The sequence below is a fragment of the Lycium ferocissimum genome, chromosome 11, assembly GCF_029784015.1.
Source record: "Lycium ferocissimum isolate CSIRO_LF1 chromosome 11, AGI_CSIRO_Lferr_CH_V1, whole genome shotgun sequence".
Classification (NCBI taxonomy): domain Eukaryota; kingdom Viridiplantae; phylum Streptophyta; class Magnoliopsida; order Solanales; family Solanaceae; genus Lycium; species Lycium ferocissimum.
The window spans coordinates 62582616-62604617 of NC_081352.1; the positions used below are offsets into that span (position 1 = coordinate 62582616).

At 39.6% G+C, this 22002-nt stretch overlaps 1 protein-coding gene across 1 annotated transcript; it reads right to left on the reverse strand.

The window, feature by feature from the left end:
* Positions 1 to 18444: 18444 nt before the first annotated feature.
* LOC132037850 (pentatricopeptide repeat-containing protein At5g27110-like) lies at positions 18445 to 21550 on the reverse strand. The gene is made up of 2 exons (XM_059428487.1): positions 20311 to 21550; positions 18445 to 19635 (listed from the first exon to the last, which is right to left on the reverse strand). Exons 1-2 carry the CDS (start codon positions 21391 to 21393, stop codon positions 18583 to 18585), a joined length of 2136 nt encoding a protein of 711 aa, XP_059284470.1. The 5' UTR covers positions 21394 to 21550; the 3' UTR covers positions 18445 to 18582.
* Between the last annotated feature and the right edge of the window lie 452 nt (positions 21551 to 22002).

Below are 22002 nucleotides of genomic sequence, written 5' to 3' on the forward strand. Positions count from 1 at the left end.
GTTCCGGCGGTCGGATCATATGGCCACCGGACCTCCGTGTTCTTGCGTGGGAGAGGCGCTACGGGAGAGTGTTTCCGAGCTACGGGTGCATGCTTTGCTTGTGGCCGCCAGGGCCATTTGATGAGAGATTGTCCGACTAGAGGTGGTACAGGCAGAGCAACTCAGTCTACCGGGTCATCCGGTGGTTCATCGTCGGCCTCAGTAGCTATGCGCCCTGCGGGGCGGGGTACACTAGACGTCGGCGGCCGAGGCGAGGGGTCGTGGTGGAGTTCTGGTTCTAGCGGTCCTTCGAACCGCATATGCATTAGCCACCGACGGGGACCAGGAGGCGTCGCCTAATGTTGTCACATGTATATTACTGGTTTTCTCTCGAGATGTGTATGCATTGATTGATCCTGGTTCTACATTATCGTATATTTCTCCACTTGTTGCTAATAAAATCGGGATAGAGTCAGAACCGATAGAGCCTTTTGAGGTAGCTACACCAGTAGGGGATTCTATTATTGCCAGTCGAGTTTATCGGGACTGTTCGGTATTTATCTGTGGCCGCTGTACTAAGGCGGATTTGGTAGAGTTAGACATGACTGAGTTCGACGTGATTATGGGTATGGATTGGCTAGCTTCTTGCTATGCTAATGTTGATTGTCAAAAGAAGATAGTTCGATTCCAATTTCCAGGAGAGTCAGTCATAGAGTGGGAAGGTATCACAGCATCGCCGAGGGGTAAGTTTATTTCATACCTCAAGGCTAGGAGGATTATCAGAAAGGGGTATATTTATCATCTGGTCCGTGTTCATGATTTAGAGGCAGAGGCACCGATTATTCAGTCAGTTGCAGTGGTTAATGAATTTGTAGATGTATTCCCAGATGAGCTTCCAGGTCTTCCCCCCGAGCGGGAGATAGAGTTTGCTATTGACTTGTTGCCAGATACTCAGCCTATCTCTATCCCTCCGTACAGAATGGCACCTGCAGAACTGAAAGAATTGAAAGAGCAGCTGAGAGATCTATTGGAGAAGGGTTTTATTCGGCCCAGCACATCGCCCTGGGGAGCGCCGGTATTATTTGTGAGAAAGAAAGACGGATCGCTGCGGATGTGCATTGATTATCGGCAGCTGAATAAGGTAACCATCAAGAATAAATATCCCCTCCCCAGGATTGATGATTTGTTTGATCAGTGCGGGGTGCCGGTGTTTCTCGAAGATGAACTGCGGTTAGGCTATCATCGAGGTACGGGTACGAGAGGTGATATTCCCGAGACGGCATTCAGGACCCGGTATGGGCATTATGAATTCAGAGTTATGTCTTTTGGGCTGACGAATGCTCCGGCGGTATTCATGGATCTTATGAATCGGGTATTCAGACCGTTCTTGGATATGTTCGTGATCGTGTTTATTGATGATATCCTGGTTTATTCTCGGTCAGAAGCAGAGCATGCAGACCATTTGAGGACGGTACTTGGCACACTTCGGCACCAGAAGCTGTATGCTAAATTTACTAAGTGTGAATTCTGGTTGTCTTCCGTGGCATTTCTGGGACATATTATTGGGACTGATGGCGTCCGGGTGGATACTCAGAAGATTGAGGCCGTTAAGAATTGGCCTAGGCCTACGACGCTAACAGAGGTGTGTAGTTTTCTGGGATTGGCTGGTTATTATCGGAGATTCGTAGAGAAATTTGCTTCCATTTCAGCGCCTTTGACAAGGCTGACTCAGAAGGGAGCGAAATTTCAGTGGTCAGATGCTTGCGAGCGTAGCTTCCGATTCTTTGAAAGAGAAATTGACTACGGCTCCGGTTCGACACTTCCGAGGGCCCGGATGGGTATGTGATTTATTGTGATGCTTCGGTATTGGTTTGGGGTGTGTGTTGATGCGGCACGGCGGGGTGATAGCTTATGCTTCTCGGCGGACTCGAGAAAACATGAAAAGAATTATCCTACTCACGATTTGGAGTTGGCCGCGGTTATTCATGCTTTGAAGATGTGGAGACATTATTTATATGGGGTTCACGTTGATATTTATACGAATCATAAGAGCCTCGGTACATCTTTAAGCGAAGGAGGCTGAACTTGCGGCAGAGGAGGTGGTTAGAGTTGTTAAAAGATTATGATGTTGATATTCTCTACCATCGGGGAAAGCTAATGTTGTGCGGATGCACTTAGTCGCAAGTCTATGGGCGACCTAGCAGACGTGCCATGAGAGAGTAAAGCAATGGTTCGCGACATTCATCAGTTGGCTAGTCTTGGAGTTCGTTTGGCTGATTCTGGAGAGGTTGGGGTTTCTATTCGAGGTATTGCTGAATCCTCTATTACCGAAGATATTAGCGACATCGGTATGAGGATCCTATTAAAACGGCACGGTACGGAGATGCAGCCCGGCATAGGAGAAGACTCCGTTTGAGATCTCACCGATGGAGTGTTATTTCATAGAGGCGATTGTGTGTACCGACGTTGCGGGGGTCGCGGCGGCGAGGTTATGGGCGAGGCACATTATGCCCGATATTCTGTTCACCCAGGGTCGACGAAGATGTACCATGATCTCAGGTGCTTATATTGGTGGGATGGTATGAAAAGAGATATAGCAGAGTTCGTCGCTCAGTGTCCGAATTGCCAGTAGGTTAAGATTGAGCACCAGAAGCCCGGTGGGCTATTGCAGGAGATGGAGATACCGACGTGGAAGTGGGAGATCATTAATATGGATTTTATTACAGGTTTACCTCGCACTCCACGGAGGTATGATTCCATTTGGGTCATTGTTGATCGGCTGACAAAATCAGCCCATTTTCTTCCGGACTACCTACTCAGCTGAGGATTATGTCAGGCTTTATATCAGGGAGATTGTGCGACTTCACGGAGTTCCCTTATCTATTATCTCCGACAGAGGTGCCCAATTTACAGCCAATTTCTGGAGATCCTTTCAGGAGGGATTGGGGACGCAGGTGAGTCTCAGTACAGCATTCCATCCCCAGTCCGACGGACAGGCCGAGCGCACTATTCAGACATTGGAAGATATGTTGCGGGCCGGTGTTATTGATTTCAGAGGTAGGCGGGATGACCATTTGCCGGTTGAATTTGCTTATAATAACGGCTACCACTCCAGTATTCAGATGGCACCTTATGAGGCATTGTATGGCAGAAAGTGTAGGTCACCGATCGGTTGGTTTGATGTTGGGGAGACTGAGTTGATTGGCCCAGATGTGGTCCAGCAGGCCGTGGATAAGGTGAAACTTATTCGAGAGAGATTATTGGCAGTCCAGAGTCGACAGAAATCATATGCAGATAATCGCCGTCGACCTTTGGAGTTTCAGATTGGCGATTGGGTTTTCCTGAAAGTGTCACCTATGAAGGGTGTTATGAGATTCGGCAAGAAAGGGAAGCTCAGTCCGAGATATATTGGACCGTACCAGATTGTTCGCACAATAGGCAAGGTTGCCTATGAGTTAGATCTGCCGGCTGAGTTGGGAGCGGTACACCCCGTATTTCATGTTTCCATGCTCCGTAAATGTATTGGTGACCCCTCCAGAGTTTTTCCTGTAGATGATATTCGAGTTATGAGAGGACTTATCTTATGAGGAGAGAGTTGCCTATAGCCATATTGGATCGTCAGGTAAAAAGGTTGCGGAACAAAGATATGGCTTCTGTTAAAGTGTTGTGGCGGAATAATAACCGAGAGGAAATGACCTGGGAAGCTGAGGAGCATATGAAGAAGAAGTATCCTCATTTATTTTCAGAGCCTACAGGTAATCCAATTCTCTATTTGACTATGTTGTTTGATAAATGAATCATTGATCAATGATTGTATTGTTGTGATAGTTGGTAAGGAAACTCCCCCAAATTGTTGTATGACCCGTAAGGTTAACCTAACATTTGAGGACGAATGTTCTTAAGGGGGGAAGGATGTTAGAACCCGTATTTTTGAACATTGGAACAATCCGGATTAATTATGATAAGTTAAGGACAAAACTAATTCGGGATACAAAGTCGGGATTCTTGACCTTTGATTTTTTTTGAGATATAAGTTGTGCATGAAATTGTTGGCATTGAACACTTAGGAAAAATTGGGACCACAATTCATAAAATTGGAATTAGAAATGTTGTGCAAAAATGCCATTGTGTGGGCCAAAGTCAAATAAGAGATATTTGTGGACACTTAAAAGATGAAAACCAAGTCATCTTTTCTCATTTTCCTACTTCCACACTTAGAAAAAAAAATATCAAGAGTTGAAGAACTCTTCAACCCCTCTCTCTCTCTCTTTCTCGGCTAGAAACCAAGAAAAACCAACCCCCATTTTTAGCCTTCCCAAAAATAATTCCTTGGTGTAAACCCACTAATTAGAGGTCCCTAAGTAACTTGGAAGCATTGTTGGGGTGATCAAGTCCTTCATTCAAGAGATTGCAAACCCTAACCTTTTGTGGAATTGAAGAAGAAAGGTAAGTGTGATCTTGTTTATTGTGTTGTGAACATTTTATTCATGTTGTAGTATGTTAATATGGATGGAAATCATGAAATATGGTATGTTGGAAGTGGGTTGTGGGATGGGTGTGTTGGCCGTGTGAAGTATGTGTGTGTTGTGTGGTGTTGAGTTGATAAATTAGTTCCTTGTAGCTTGTTGATTATTGTAGGGTGAAGAGATAGACTAGAACCATCTAAATGTGTATATGTATAGATGTGGGTGTGGCCGTATATATGGCCCCAATGTATGTCGAAGATCGCATTAATATCGCCTCGCGTTTTAGTTGTCGTCAATATGAATTCTAGTTTGGAAATGAGTATTTAATGACTTAAGATTGATGTTGAGATTGTGTGGGCTGGTTTAAGGCCTATTGTGCGTTGATGTAATTTGTATATTTTATGAAAATGATATCGTTATATTGTGGATTGTGATACAAAACATGACTTGAAAATGAGGAAAGTAAAAAGGGGGTCGCTCTCGCCAGTGGGGCTGTTTTGTGATGAATTTCATGGCTGTTTTGTGATGAATTTTGTGGCTGTTTTGGGGCTGCTTGTTATAAATTTCGTGGCTGTTTTGTAGTGACATTTTGGGGGCTGTTTGTTGTAATTTTCGTGGCTGCTCTTGTTCAGTTGAAATACAGGGATTATAGTTATGATTATGTACAATATATGTAGTATATTCGCTGGAGTATGGGCTGTTCATGATGGCTGGTCTAACATTGAAAAAGGGGCTGGATAAACATAAGGAATTAGTGTATTAATCACTTTGTTGTTGTGGTTGTTGTACTCCATGATGTAAAAGAGAGTTACTATTGTTATTTTGCCTTTTCGAATTGATGATCGATGTTGCTAGGTTGGTTATTGTGGTTGTTGTTGCTAATTTTGAGCGAGTTAAATTCTCGGGGTAGCCTGTTTACAGGGGAAATGCTGCCGAATTTTCTGTAGAATTTAAAGAATAGTTGGAATGAATGGCTTAAGTGCCCTTAGCTAATGTTTGGTATTCGTTGGCGTATTTGTAGACCTTGGGGAGCCCGAGGCGTAGATTGGGATCGACTTTAGATTGGCTATCTTGGGGTGCGTACGAGGTATGTAAAGCAACCTTCCTTCTTTTGGCATGCCTTAGTTTTACATAGGCTAGATTAGAGCCTTAAGGGAATTCCAAATTCGAAATCCGAGCATGATATGAACCTTATATAATTCTTGGCACTCTTATGCATGACTTGATAAGAATATGAACCATATGTTCGAAAAGAAAAGTGTTTTCCAAATGGCGTTTAGAGTCCATAATTTTTCTTGTGATTGCTCCAATAATTTTTATAGGAGTTTGCTTGATGATGTGTGACGGGTCTATACTCGATTCGGCCCTTTTATGTAATTTCGATAACTTTTGAAACGATTTCAAATATGACTAGTTTACTTATCTTTTGTTATGATTTTATGCATATGATTCCTCACTACTTCGTCGTTATGATATCGTTCGCCGGCTCCCCGCTTGCTCGTTGTCGTGCGTATTATGATATACTCCATCGTGTTTATGGTTCACCGAGTTCCTCGCTCGAGGGCCCCGTGCCGGTGTTATCTTGTGTTATGGCGCCATCGACGGGCGACCATATTTTTATATGCATAATTTATACTTTGGAAATAAACATTTTGATATTTTTGGATATGTATTATTTTCCATACTTCGATTCGATTATTGTTCGTATTTATTTCTCGTACCTTCGCTTTGCATACTCGCACATATTTCGATCGACTTCTTCTCCGGGCCGCGTTTCATGCCCGCGCAGTACAGACGCATGTACCGGGTGATCCACCGCTTTAGGACACCTTCTTCTGCTACTTGGAGTGCTCCTCTTTATTTCGGAGTCTACTTTTGGTATATATTCATCCGTTGCATTGTATATATTTTGTTCAGGGGTACGGCGGGGCCCTGTCCCGTCATATGATTCTGTCTGTCTGTTTAGAGGTCTGTGGACATGTTTGTGGGTTAGGGCCTTCTGTACGGATGCGTGTGTATATGTTGTGTTTGGGCGATCCCATTCGCCGCGGCGGCCGGTCCGCATATGTATATACGTTGCTCTGTTGGCCCTGTGTGGCCTTTGTTGGTATTTTCTGCGTGCAGGGTTATTTTGGATAGTCAGTAAAACAAAGGAAACTCTGCCGAAATTTTTCTGGAAATTATCTAAATTTGAAGCATAGCCTTGTCGGCCTCTGCTATATACTTGAATGCGTTTGATATAATTTGAGATAGCGTTCGATAGATGTGTTTGGGTGCCCAGATCGGGCACTAGTCACGGCCTACGGGGTTGGGTCGTGACATATATATATATATATATATATAAGTGCAATGCAAAACTGACCTCAGAAGAGATATCATAAGAAGAGTCGGAGTGACCTGTCGTCGTTACCCTCTGATTTTCTTTATTGTCGCTACGTTTATCATTATTTGATCATTAGGCCAAAGAAGTAAAAGTACAAGGAAACATCTTGTTATGAATTATTCACGAAGCCAAAGTTAGTCAAACTCTTATGAAATATGATCGACACAACTTTTATCGAAAAAAAATGTGCCAACAAGAGATTCGTCACCTTGGAGCAATAGACAATTAACTTAATTAAAGGAAGTACAATCAACTCAACTTTGATGTGAAGAGTACCATAACTAATATCATTCTTCATTCCATAAACAAGAGGGATACGAAATGTGAAAGGTACTTCGATATAAACTATTCATGAGAAAAGGGTAAACATTTTTTTTAACCATTTTGGGACATAATCGACACAAAAGTTGAATGGAAAGTCTTTTAATCGATAGCCAAAAGGAGATGTGGACCATAATTTGGTACAAGTCATAGATGAGTATGTGTCAGCTCAATTATCATAGAACGCGATCGATCCAAGTTAGCGGAACAACTTTTCAATGAAAGCTCATTTGAAATCTAGTCATGCCACAAAGAGAATAGAAAGCCCCACATACCTCGCCGATGGAGTTATATATGTTTCCCGAGTCCTTGAATGCCTTACGAACGATTTCCTACATAATACGGACTATTCAAGATCAAAACCAAGGTCATAGCTTATAGAAATCTTCATTTAGACATTTAATCGAGCAACTCATGGGCATGAATTTATAGGCCCTTTATGTATCGAAATTTTCCCGTAAAACGCTACCAAATTCTACTTTTCTACTTCTCCTCTTCAATATGATCCCATCCATATCACCATAACTCCAAACAACACAACAAAACCATATAAAAACCAACAAATAAGCTAAGTTCATGAAAGTTTCATAAGAATATAGAAGAGCTTGTTCTATGGGGTTTTCACCAATTTCTATGATCAATTACTTGTAGAAGTTCAAAGAGATCAAAAGGAAGTTAAAATATACCTTAGATCATGAAAATCACTTCAAACCCCAAGTTACTTCAAAGCAAGGTTTTCCTCCGAAAGGTGAAATAGTGAAGAAATCACAATTTCGAAGTTGCCATGTAGTTCTTCATGTTAAAGTTGATATATTTGCTCTTGGTTTCGATTGAGATTGATGGAGGATTAATTGGAGAGGGTTTGAGGGTTTTCTAGGTTGGGGATGGTGAGAAAATGGAAGAAAAATTCGTGCAAGGGCCTATATATACTTGGGCAATTTAAAGCAGCAAACTGTTCCCGTGACAGTTTATGTCCCTGGACGGAAACGCGAATATCTCTCTACTCCGATGTTGTATCGACGAACGGTAAAATGCTCTGGAAACTAGACTCGTAGAACTTCGATTTGGTAGGTGGATCACCCCGTAAATCCAAGTAGATTGAGAGAAAAGCTCCGAGACATCTGACCCAAATTTCAGTGAAATTTACAAACTTAACTTGCGACGCTCTTTGTTGACTTTCATATTACAACTCGTTTGACTTCCAAACTTAACAAGAGACCATTATACAATTCAAATACATCATATCATTACTTGATTAGCATGTGGAGCACTCCTAATCTCACCCAAAAGTACAAGTTATCGTATTCCCAACTTGCCGACTTTTGGCGAAACTCATGCTTCTTTGATTCATTCACCCTCCAAATCTTCCGCCACTTACTAATATTATTTATAGACTCTTGTAACCATTTATATTAATAAAAATCAATCCCTTTTATCCTCAACATAATTTCTTTTGAACTTGCCTCGACTAACTCATGATGCGACTTTAACGTGGCAAAAAATCCGAGGTGTAACATCCTTCCCCCCTTAAGAACATTCGTCCTCGAATGTTGAGGGATATTCTAACTCTCGGGATTTCCAAAAATTTCGGCAGAGTTTCCTCTGTAATTAAGACTATCCAAAACCTGTCAAACAGCCCAAACAAATGTCCAAAGCCACACAACAACATAACAACATCAATTTGGGCCCTCACGACCATCTATTTATACAAAAATCATAATAGGTTAGCCATAACTCACCTCAACCGTCCTTTGCTGAAGTCTGCAACATACTAGCCACATCTGTCTCAACAATAAAATCAAATAAGATAGATAAAAGTTCAATATATATAATTGGAAAGGAGATATCTTATCACACGAGTGTCGGCATAAATCTGAGGTCTGAAACAAATGGCGGGTATCCAGCCTTCACATCTTTCCTTGTCTCCTTATGTCGGTTCCTCCACATTATCCTATTGGCAACACATTTTTTTTCTTCAACTTTGTAACTTGTAAATGATGATTTCAAGGATAAGGGGTAGTGATGGGCTACTTATGATATTTAGATGTATAGAACACCGGATAAGCTACTTTAAATTTCTTACGCACATCAAACTTATCGACTACTTAGCCGGTCCCACTACAAAATAAGTCTACCTTTCTTGACGAGTCTCAATAGGCCTTTCATTGGTGGTGATTCCAGTGCAATTCCAAAGTAGAGATGTCGGTTACCCGAATAGACTTCCTTTGAGAAACTTGTCAATACCGCTAAGATGTCTAAAGGAGATGGGGATGTTTAGTCCTTCACCCTTTTTCATTACTTATTACTATTTTCTGTACCAAATCATAACTCCATCTTCTTGCCAAGAGTTACATACTCGGACGGTGGCGTTTACTACGAATGAACTCAAACCACCTATGTTACTTGTAAGTTTAGTATGAGCACATATATCTTCTTGGAAGAGCCTCTAGAATTGTGCATCTTAGTCTGGTAAGATAAAGACTGGAATCCTACGAGATTGAGTCATTTTATTTCTATTTAATTTGGCAAAATCTTTCAACCATGAGCGTAGTTTGAACAGACCAGAACTAGTTCCACTCACGGTTTTTCAAGGGAATTAAACTCGCGATGGACGTTGCCTAATCCTGAAATAACACATGGTATTATAGCTTACACACTCCAACCAAAACTGACTGTAATGGTATCTTTTTCTAACAACTTGTCGGGCTTATTTCTTGGATTCGTTTCACAGTTAAGTGACCTATTTCATCCCTAGCCTCAGCACATAACGGGCCAATGGTTCAATCCTTGTTGATACTCTTCATATCTTGTTGTCATATCCATTTTCACTTTTAGTTCCTTTCATCTACTAATCCTTTTGGTCCGGTCCGTATCATCTTATTATTAGCAACATTACTTATCTTTTCCTTCGGGACTTAATTGCACCGACGTCTTTAGCTTGAATAACGAATCTATCTTGCAATGGTTACATCGCATTCAGGCCTCCCCTTCCCCAGTGCTCCGTATCTTAAATTCAACTATGTCTCTTCTCAATTTGCTTTTATTTGTCTTAGTTATTTGGTCTTTGTCTGAAATTTCGATTTGCTTTCTCAAACCTGAACTTGCTTGCAATTATTATTACTCCCTCTACATTAGTCTTCTTTTCGATGACTGTCCCCTTTTTCATTCACGTATACTTTCCCTGACATCTCCTAATTCGATTTTGGGTACATTAGACTTCCTTTGATAGCTTCCCCCCTTATTGGGGCATCGTTCCTTCAATATTTTCCAAAGACTTTACTTTATTACAACTTCCATTCCTATCGTCTTTTTCTTTTCAGAAACTTTCCTTGTGTGTCAACTTACTTTCTTTCACCACATCCCTTATATCGAAGAATTTCTTGCTTTACTCTTTGGTGTAGAGATAACATCCATGTCTTTTAACATTTCGTCCTCAGTTAATTATCTTTCGTAGTCAACCTCTTACTGCGAGAACTCCCCATATTCATATATATACCGATATATTTTCTCTCGTACCCGTTGGTGACTATTATTCGCTTTACGATAACTTTCACTTCCATTTTTGCTTTTATTCCTTCTTATCAAAATCCTCCTTTACTTTAAACTTTCATGCAAGATATTGTCTTGGATGAGTCACACTTTTTCTTATTCCTTTGTTGCTATTCGCCCTCATGTCTATATAGAGTACAAGCTATCAACGTCTTATTCATTTTCTGAGAATCTCTCCTGCTTCAATTTCTTCTCAAGATACCTTGTAAATGTTGATTTTTCTTCCATAAAGCTCACCTTTCTTCCAGAGGCATTTCGTTTTCTAACCTCATCTCATCAGGCTTGCAAGTTCGCCAATTAGGATTATATAGCTCGCCATCTTGCTATTTCGATTCTTACCGTCATCATCCTTTTTGTCCAGCTTCTTATCGTTATATTTATCGTATCTAGCCCGTTCCCTTTCTATCTTTCTATTAACCTTAACCCTTTATTTACTCCAGGAATCTTGTTCAAACACCTATCGTCACCCATGTCCTCTATTTTTATAATCCCTTCATGTCATGGTCTCCTTCGTATTCCTATTAATTGATGATTTTTGTTATAACATCTCCTCCTGCCAATCTTGTTTCTTTTCCTCACCACTCCTACTGAAGGCATCATCTACAAATTTCACACGTTCATTAGCACAGGTCTCCAAGTATAACTTAAGTGATCGTCATACAAGCCCCCCAAATTAAAACACCGACCTTACTCCCTATCAAGGTACGCGACGCCACCGCGGCTCGCGTCTCCAAGATTTCGCATGCATCTCGCGAGCAATCGTCTGGTGGCCGCAGTGTGTTGGCTTTCGCGCTTCGATGTGGAACTTCCGTCGAAACTTTCATCCGATGTTCCTACAAACCTAAAACTTTCCCGAAACAATTTAACTATTCCAACTTATAGATTCTGTTATGGTAATAGCATTACCTTATATTCATAGAGTCATCGACTTTATTACGCATCGCTCCTCTTTCACACACTTTCATCGAGTCGTTGGCCATTCTCTCTCATTCTTCCTTAATTTATTGTTACCATAATATCCTCCATCACAGGTAATTCCTTATAATTCAAATCCACAGAAAGAAGCAATACTATTCTCAACATAAAGAAGTCTATCAACTAGCCAACGAACGGTGAGCTTGCTTTAACATAGTTTGACGGCATTAACTCCTTCCAACTCCCTTTTAAAATTTATTTTACACTATCAACCCACGCATGAATACATATACGTCACATTTCCAGCCACTCAATATAACAAAACTCGCTCAACATATACACACGATACAACTATCAGTTCAAGTACACCATTTATCCGTTTCTCCCATCTTAGATTTATGACATCATCGAATCACACACATAAAGAGGAAAGGAGATCTTACCTTGGAACATCTTCCACAAGATCTTACCTTGGAACATCTTCCATAATACCAAATCACAACCTAACAATATTTCTTATGACACTGTACAACAAAAGTAAGCTCAACCTGTCAAGTTCTCATATAATACCTGCTTATAACACAACATCATCATCTAATCCTTCAACTTACATCTTGTATTAACTATATACATCTTAAAATATTACGTAATCTCATCAACAGTCAGATACGAATTTTCAAATCTCGACAAGTCAAGGCAGCCCAAATACAATACAAACAACTTCAACAATCGGGTTTACAAATTCGATCGTGCCTCGTAAGTTATTACCGGGGACATGCTTTAGATACTCATACTAGCTCGAAAATCATAGACAAAAGATCATACCTTGAGCGCCTTCGTTCAAACTCTTTACCTCTTTACTTCATTACAAGGTAACCTCCGAAGCTCTTAGATTCACATTAGAGGATGGAAAGCGACTAATACCTTTTTCCGGCGTCCTTGTTCAATTTCTCTTAACCGTACTTTTCTTTCAGATCAGCATTACTGAAAAGGAAATCAAGGTGAGAAATAGAAGTTTAAATACTTATGACTCCGCTCTAACCGCACGATCTAGATTTCAAGAAAGGTAACAACCTAAATGCCCTGTAGCCTCCTGATTATAAATGTGGCGCGCTACACATCCATAATCAAGACTCTACTAGACACGGCTTACAGACATCCCTAGGACAGACCTGCTCTGATACCAAGTTTGTCACACCCCAACCTTGGGGTGTGGCCGGCAACCGGCACTCGAAGGGGCCGAGCGAACCAACTGTGATATCTAAGCTCTATAACGTGAATCATAGGCCGACGAGGCCGCTGAATAACAATAGTAAGAAGTATATCATAACAACCTGCAAGCAGAGAAGGCCCAACAACACATATATGCATAACTAGGCCGACAAGGCCACAACCAAGAAAGACAACTAGTCAGAAGGCCGGCAAGGCCAAACACAATACCTGTACACTGACTGATAGTCTGTAAGCCTCTAAGAGCACTAATATGCATCAACTGGTCGGGACAAGGGCCCTGACGTACCCATAGCTATACTCTCTCTATATATATGCATGCATCCTATTTAATGACTCTGACCAGCAACTCCGGAGAATGGAGTGCGAACATCCCTGCTGAACTTTGGTATCCTACTGAGAAAGGTACACCAATCTGTCTACCGTACCTGTGGGCATGATCACAGCGCACAAAATGCGTCAGTACAAAATATGTACCGAGTGTGTGAGGCGGTAAGTGTAAATATAACATAAGCATAAGAGATACGGATAATCATAGGAAAAGATCTAGAGACAACCTGAAACTCTGAACGAGGCCACTGAGGGTAACCATAACCATGACATAAATGTAAATGCATGCCCGTAAAATCATTCCTCATTTTGTGGAGGCATATATCGGATCATATAACAATAATAAATCCCCTGCGTCAGGGTGAGCTCATCATCATAATATCATCTCCGCCTGGCGATCGGTGGCAATGCACGACTACGTGCCTACCCGGCCGCCTACAACACGGCTCGGTAAAGAAAGAAACATGTCTAGGTGCACATATATATATGCCTGCCGGCCGACATATATAACGCGGCTCGGTAATGAAAATATATACATATATATATATATATATATATATATATATATATATATATATATATATATAAGTGCAATGCAAGACTGACCTCAGAAGAGATATCATAAGAAGAGTCGGAGTGACCTGTCGTCGTTACCCTCCGATTTTCATTATTGTCGCTACGTTTATCATTATTTGATCATTAGGCCAAAGAAGTAAAAGTACAAGGAAACATCTTGTTATGAATTATTCACGAAGCCAAAGTTAGTCAAACTCTTATGAAATATGATCGACACAACTTTTATCGAAAAAAAAGTGTGCAACAAGAGATTCGTCACCTTGGAGCAATAGACAATTAACTTAATTAAAGGAAGTACAATCAACTCAACTTTGATGTGAAGAGTACCATAACTAATATCATTCTTCATTCCATAAACAAGAGGGATACGAAATGTGAAAGGTATTTCGATATAAACTATTCATGAGAAAAGGGTAAGCTTAACCATTTTGGGACATAATCGACACAAGCTGAATGGAAAGTCTTTTAATCGATAGCCAAAAGGAGATGTGGACCATAATTTGGTACAAGTCATAGATGAGTATGTGTCAGCTCAATTATCATAGAACGCGATCGATCCAAGTTAGCGGAACAACTTTTCAATGAAAGCTCATTTGAAATCTAGTCATGCCATAAAGAGAATAGAAAGCCCCACATACCTCGCCGATGGAGTTATATATGTTTCCCGAGTCCTTGAATGCCTTACGAGCAATTTCCTACATAATACGGACTATTCAAGATCAAAACCAAGGTCATAGCTTATAGAAATCTTCATTTAGACATTTAATCGAGCAACTTATAGGCCCTTTATGTATCGAAATTTTCCCGTAAAACGCTACCAAATTCTACTTTTCTACTTCTCCTCTTCAATATGATCCCATCCATATCACCATAACTCCAAACAACACAACAAAACCATATAAAACAGCCCAACAAATAAGCTAAGTTCATGAAAGTTTCATAAGAATATAGAAGAGCTTGTTCTATGGGGTTTTCACCAATTTCTATGATCAATTACTTGTAGAAGTTCAAAGAGATCAAAAGGAAGTTAAAATATACCTTAGATCATGAAAATCACTTCAAACCCCAAGTTACTTCAAAGCAAGGTTTTCCTCCGAAAGGTGAAATAGTGAAGAAATCACAATTTCGAAGTTGCCATGTAGTTCTTCATGTTAAAGTTGATATATTTGCTCTTGGTTTCGATTGAGATTGATGGAGGATTAATTGGAGAGGGTTTTGAGGTTTTCATGGTGAGAAAATGGAAGAAAAATCGTACAAGGGCCTATATATACTTGGGCAATTTAAGCCACCGACCAAACTGTTCCCGTGACAGTTTATGTCCCTGGACGGAAACGCGAATATCTCTCTACTCCGATGTTGTATCGATGAACGGTAAAATGCTCTGGAAACTAGACTCGTAGATCTTCGATTTGGTAGGTGGATCACCCCGTAACTCCAAGTAGATTGAGAGAAAAGCTCCAAGACATCTGACCCAAATTTCAGTGAAATTTACAAACTTAACTTGCGACGCTCTTTGTCGACTTTCGTATTACAACTTGTTTGACTTCCAAACTTAACAAGAGACCATTATACAATTCAAATACTTCATATCATTACTTGCTTAGCATGTGGAGCACTCCTAATCTCACCCAAAAGTACAAGTTATCGTATTCCCAACTTGCCGACTTTTGGCGAAACTCATGCTTCTTTGATTCATTCACCCTCCAAATCTTCCGCCACTTACTAATATTATTTATAGACTCTTGTAACCATTTATATTAATAAAAATCAATCCCTTTTATCCTCAACATAATTTCTTTTGAACTTGCGTCGACTAACTCATGATGCGACTTTAACGTGGCAAAAAATTCGAGGTGTAACATAAATCTTCTCTAGCAGAGAGTTCTCCATAAAAAAAAAGATAATTTAAACATTAATTATGCTTCAGTTTGTTTTTTATCTTGCTTTTGGCTTCACAGCCTGTCTTTTAGACTACAATGTTCCATAAAAGGCTAGACATGCTCCATGATTTCTAATATAATAAAGGAGAAACTCTGAGCCAATAAACACAGTTTCTAAGGGATAAAGTAGGGGAAACTCTATCTGTAATAAAGGAGTATAATTTAAGGGGATTTCAGATAACAAGGATTCTTAGAAATCAGGACTTTTGTTGTATGTTAAAACAGATTAATTACCTTGGAGATTTGATAGCCTGGCTCCTCATAAGCAGATCTAGTGTGGGTTTTGGTTCAACTGAACCATTGCTTTGGCTCGAACTACGTATACACACACGGGAAAAACTTAGTATATATATATATATATATATATATATATATATATATATATAATAAGATCATAATCATGCTGAACCCGTCGACTCCAGATCCTGAATTCGCCACTGCTGCACCTGCTCCTCTCCTCCATGTGGGCAGGTAGTATCTCAAAAGCAAAAAGATTCTCATGCAAGTTGTCTGAAATGGGAGGTTATGGTAATTTTATGAGGCTTTCAGAACGTTAACAGTCAACTATATTGAAGCAGAAGTGTTTCATTTTCGGAATGATAGAAACTTGTCAAGATAGTCACAAGTGGACCATAGCTTCTACACCAGAAATTATAAGTTTAACTTTTTCCTTATAAGCACATGAGGAAAATTAGTGTGTATGACGAAAAGCTAAACAGTCCACATAGCTTGAAATTTTTTTGGTCCTGCTTCGATTAAGAATGCTTACAACTGCAGCTTTATCCACTGATCTTGCATTAGCTGAGATCCTTTATCTTTTGATTCAAAGTATGAGAAAAAGATTATACTTAAATTGATATCCAATCTGGTCAAGAATATATCTGATGTGTTTTCATTTGCCTAATGCATCTATCTCATCTTTTGGAACATTTCATCACCCACAAATTTAGAAGAACCTGATATATTCCTCTTAGATATTGATTCAACCCCTAGAGATCTTTCTTTATAAAAGTGAAGTTTCCTTTATAGCTTCTATAAATAGATTCCATCCATACTATACTTTTCAAGCTTTTACTAGCACATCCTGGGCAAATGTTAAAAATGTCTGTTTTATCTTCTATGATCAAAGTCGGTCTAGGCCTAGATAAGGCGTCGGTCTAACATAACTGGTTTATCTTCACCATTAGATCTACTTCCTACACGATAATTGAAACGAAATATTTGATTGTGCAGGGTTCAATTGTTGACGTTTTACAACTGGTCTAGCAAATAGTTTTCCATAGCAAAGAAGCTTTAATTAGACATTACTTTAGTTTTTATCGTACTTTTTAGTTCCATGATTACTAATATAGGAAAGTAGGAAATCTGAGCCAATAAACACAATTTTTAGGGGGCGGGGGAGTCGGGAAACCTCCATACAATAATTTGGAAAGAATTTCAGATAAAAAGGATTTAAGGAATCAGGACTAATTGTATTTCAACACAGATCAATTACCTATGCAATTTGACTGCACTGCTCCTCCTCCTCCGGCTTGTGAGCAGGTAGTATTTCAAAAGCAAAAGATCTCAAGTTGCAAGTTGTCTGAAGTGGGATGCTATGGTAATTTTAGGAGACTTTGAGAACATTAATAGTCAATCACATTGACAGAGAAGTGTTTCATTTTCAGAATGACAGAAACTTCTCAAGATGTTCCCAACTGGACCTAAGCCCTATATGTCAGCACTTAAAAAGTTTACCTTTTCTTCCTTTTAAGCACAGTGAAAAAACTAGCGTAGCGAAAAGCAAAACAAGCCACATAGCTTGAGAAGTTTTGGTTGCAACTTAGAATCACTCTTGGTTGCAGCCACTTGCAACATAATAGTTGTAGGCATCCTTCTGCATGTAAGATGATAAGTATTCAAGAACAGGTCTAGGAATCTTCAAAATATCCTAGGTCATGCTACTAAATATCAATTATGTATTCTGAGTGAAAAGGATCCAGTTGATGGATTCCAAACGGATACGTGGCGCCTAAGATTTTGTTTTTTATTTTCAATTTCTCAGGTTTCAAAGATCCAATTAAGATTGCCCGGGCATTTGTACCTTTTCTCTTTTGTTCTCATTTCTCATCTGCTCATGGTCCAGAAATTTTCTCAAACCAGATGACGTTACAAAGTCTGGTTCTTATTTGGAACTGGTTAATGCTGCAGTCATTTTCAAATCTATGGCTAGCAACCATTCACTATCATGATTAGATTGTTCTAACAAACAAATTCAGCAACAACGGTATCACATGTAGCATAAGATTGTGTTGTCTCTCAACTGATCCAGAAATAGCTGCGAGGAAAGAAACTTCTGAGACTTAATAAGAGTCCAATTCAGAAAGTTGCTGCTCGTGTTTGGTGCTTTGGCATTCCAAATTACATTTTTTTGACCCTGACATGCTTTCTTGCAATTAGACTCCTCTTATAAATGATTGAGAATCTGCAAATTTAGCTGATTGAAATCCACAGATACATGACCAGATGATAAACACTGCTAGCCTGCTACTATTGCCTGGATGTTGCTAAAAGCCTAAAACACTCAGCACTGTAGCCTCAAAGAAGTAAATTTTTACTTAAACCAAATGCAGTTTTAGTGGACGAGCAAATGCTCAGCTTATCACAGTCCTAATTTTTTTTTCCCGAAGTAAATCTAAATTGTATAGCAATTCAACTCTCAGAAGTAACAAGGCTATGCAAACAGAGTTTAAAAAAAAATGAAAGAGCTGCAACATCAGAACAACCACAATTGATGCAATCTGACAATGGAGGGGACATTTATAAGTCAAAAACTTATTAGCTATTCTGTGTTGACAAACAGCTACAAAGTCAGAAAGGCATGGGCCACATGGCCGTAAAATGCTCTAGAACATTATCTTACAGATGGTCTCCTGCGAAGAAAAGTTTGAGACGCCTTTAGTTTTACTTGAAGTTGCTCGGATACTGTAAATCCCCGAGCTTCCATCAATCCTTGGAACTTTTGAGCATCCTGTACAAATCCACCAGCTATAAGTGACCGTATAATCCTCTCGAATTCTTCTGGTCCCAACTGCTCGTTTTTGGCCTCCAAAACTCCAAGAGCTTGAAGAGCCTTTTTCTCAACATTAGCTCTTGCATACATGTCACATAGGCTAATATGAACGTTAAATGGAGGAGCCTCACCCTGCCCAGCAATTTTATCCAAGAGCTGTTCAGCCTCATCAATTAGCTGCATTTTACCCATCCAATCCACCAAAACCGAGTAAGTAGCCACCCCAGGCTCAAAGCCATCTTTCTCAAGCTCCAATAGAAGATTTAAGGCTTTATCCAGCAGGTTCTTCTTCTCATAAGCTGCTATCATGCTAGAAGTGCATCTATCATCTGGCTTGTGTCCAAGTTTGATCATGTAATCAAAGTTATGCCTTGCCTGATCAGGGTCACCAGCTTTTCCATATGCCTCAACAAGTAACGTGCATGACTCTAAAGTGGGCTGAAATCCTGAAAACTGCATCGTATTTGCTATTCTTTGGGCTCCATTAACATCACCATGCTGAGCAAATGACCTTAGGAGAGCCATAAAGATCTCCTTAGAGGGCTTGATGTCTCTTGCCTCCATTTCCCTCATCAATGATTCACCCAACTTTGGCTCACCAGCATTTACATAGGCTAGGATCATGGAATTGTAAACCCCCACGTCTGGTAGGAATCCTTGAGTTCTCAGACTCTCAAATGCAGCTTTTGCTCGATCCATATCACCTGCTTTGCTGTACATGTGAACCATGGTTGTTGATGTGAGAATATCAGGTACAATTCCATTTTCACTCATCTTTCTGATAATTCTCTCAGCATCTTCTAGCCGGTTATCTCTAGAATGGGCATCAATGAGCTTTGAGTAGTCACGTATGTTTGTTTGGAAGGACTCTTCACCAAGCATGTGTTCTGCAATCTAACATGTTTACTAAAAGTCAGAGTTAGCCTATTCTTAAAAACAATTTAAATTCAGATTCTTTTTGATAGGTGGAGATTTAAATTCAGATTTTTCACAACATTTGGTTACTGAAAGGAACAGTTGGTGAAAGATTTCTACATTGGCAAAAGTTAAAATATTCTTTTCGAAGCAAAAGTTATTTCACTAACTTTTTTTGCAAGCATTTCACTAACTAATCTAACTCTATGCTTAAGTTCCTCGCAGGATGAAAAGGAAACAATAGAAACATTTAGATTGCAGCACTAAACCAGTACATAAGATGGCAAGTCGACAGGTACTTTTTCTCTCAAGATAATTTGTCCAACATGTGAATAAAAACTTACCATTTCAAAAAATACAAGGGAAAATAAATTGTTCAACATGAGAATATAACAACCAAAAAAAGCTAGAAGAAACCTAATCTGCTTAATAGATTCCTATACTTATAAACATTATCAGTAAGAAGAACAAGCATTCAAGAACAAGTAATTCTAAGGATATTAACTTAAAGTCTCCTACATTTTGTAGGGCTATTCAGATTTGTTCCGTGGACCACAGTTGACACTAAAACAATTGGACAAATGAAAGTTAAAATGCAGGACAATAATTCAAAGTCATGCTAATAAGAAAATGCTTAAACTGGAGACAGAATACCTTCAAATATAGACGAGCATTTTGTTCCTTCAATCTATCAAGTAAATTTATCCAGTCTACCCTGCTAGGTTGGAGAAGTTCTACCCATTCTGCTATAAGTGAAGAAGGATCATCTTCCACTTGCGACGAAAGGATTTTGTCAGTAATAATTTTGCACTTGCCAGCTATTGGTTTTGGTTCTTGAGGCCATATGATTTTCTCAGCCTCATGAACCTTATCAGCCACTTCAGACCATTTCGAATCGGACAAATCAAGTCCATAAATCTTGTAGTTAATCTTCCCACGCCTTTTCGGAAGAGTCACAACTTTAGGCTCCTCAACGCCACTTTCTCCGACACTATCCTCCTCCACGGCCCCAATCCCTTCTTCCGCTTTTTCTCCTTCTTCTTCCTTAAGACATTCAAGACTCTGATAAAACTCACTCTCCTCCATCTTCTCGCGTGCCCATTTGAACCTATACTCTCTAAGCATCTCTCCACGTATACCGACTTCACCAGCAAACCTACACATCTCCTTAACTTCCTCAGCTTGAAGGAAATTCTTCATTTTCTCCTTTCTTTTCGCTTTCTCCATATCTTCCAACACCACATTACTCACTTCCCACACTGTCTTCCACAAATCCTCACTAAAATCCCCCGAAACATCACTAAAATCACTTCCAACTATCTGATCAAAACCACCTTTTTCCAACTCCTCAACAACCTTACCAACAATAACCAAAAGCATACCATCAATTGTTTTCTTATCAAAATCAGGATACACTTGTATGAGTTTACCGCGCATTATCCAAACGAATCTTGATAAGAACTCATTCATTGTGGCATCATCTTCTGATTCGGTTTCTGACTCACTTAGTATTTCTTCAGCTGTGTGAATGAATCTTTTAATACCCCAAGTTTCAACTTTTCGATTATTGTGGAAAAATTCATTGTGACATTTCGTCGAACAGGTGAAGGGCGGAATGGAGCGTGTAAAGATTGTGGATTTCTGGTGAAAATGTGGGTATTGAGATAGAATTCTTGTAGTGTTAAGATTTGATAATTTGTTGATTGTTTGCTTGGAAACTAAGTGCTTCAGATTCATTTCTGATTCTCACAAGTGTATTGAGGAACTGAGAATTAGGGTTTATGAAATGCCAAATCTGATAGGAAGAAGAAGTGGTTGGGCGGCTTCTATTTGGTAAATATCGCAAGTTTTGAGGCCCCTTAATTAAATTGATATATGCACGGCACAACTAGATAGGAAAATAAGTTTCTCCTTTTTATTTAAACATTTTAAATTTATGTATTAGTACTTTACTAATATGCAGAGGAGGCTAGAAGTACACAGATGTGTGCTTGCCAACGTAGGTTCATTTATGGGATTTCAAAGTTATGTCCTTTCTAGCAGTTGTGCTTTGGTACCTGCATTGTTTCTCCTTTGGCCAAGAAAACCAAGCTATTTTTTGCTTATTCCGTTTCTATTCTTTTAACTGACTTGTTCCGTCGCACCTAAATATTCAATCCACGCGCTCAGTATCATTTTTTTGCGCGGATTGCCCTTTTTTTGAGGTGGTCTTTAAATTTTGCTCCTCATATTTATGGTCTTTAAGTTTTGCCCTTAGCTTGGAAAGGTGAGTGAATACCTCAGGTTCTGGGTTTGAACTCTTACTCAGGCATAAAATTAAAAAATAATTTCGCAAGGCAGGGCTAG

What these genes read in the sequence shown, in the direction of transcription:
- LOC132037850 (XM_059428487.1), bottom strand. Translation starts at nt 21,393, where the DNA reads ATGAATCTGAAGCACTTAGTTTCCAAGCAAACAATCAACAAATTATCA. An exon ending in ATGCTCGTCTATATTTGAAG is followed by an intron (nt 19,636 to 20,310) that starts GTATTCTGTCTC and finishes TAAACATGTTAG; the next exon opens with ATTGCAGAACACATGCTTGG.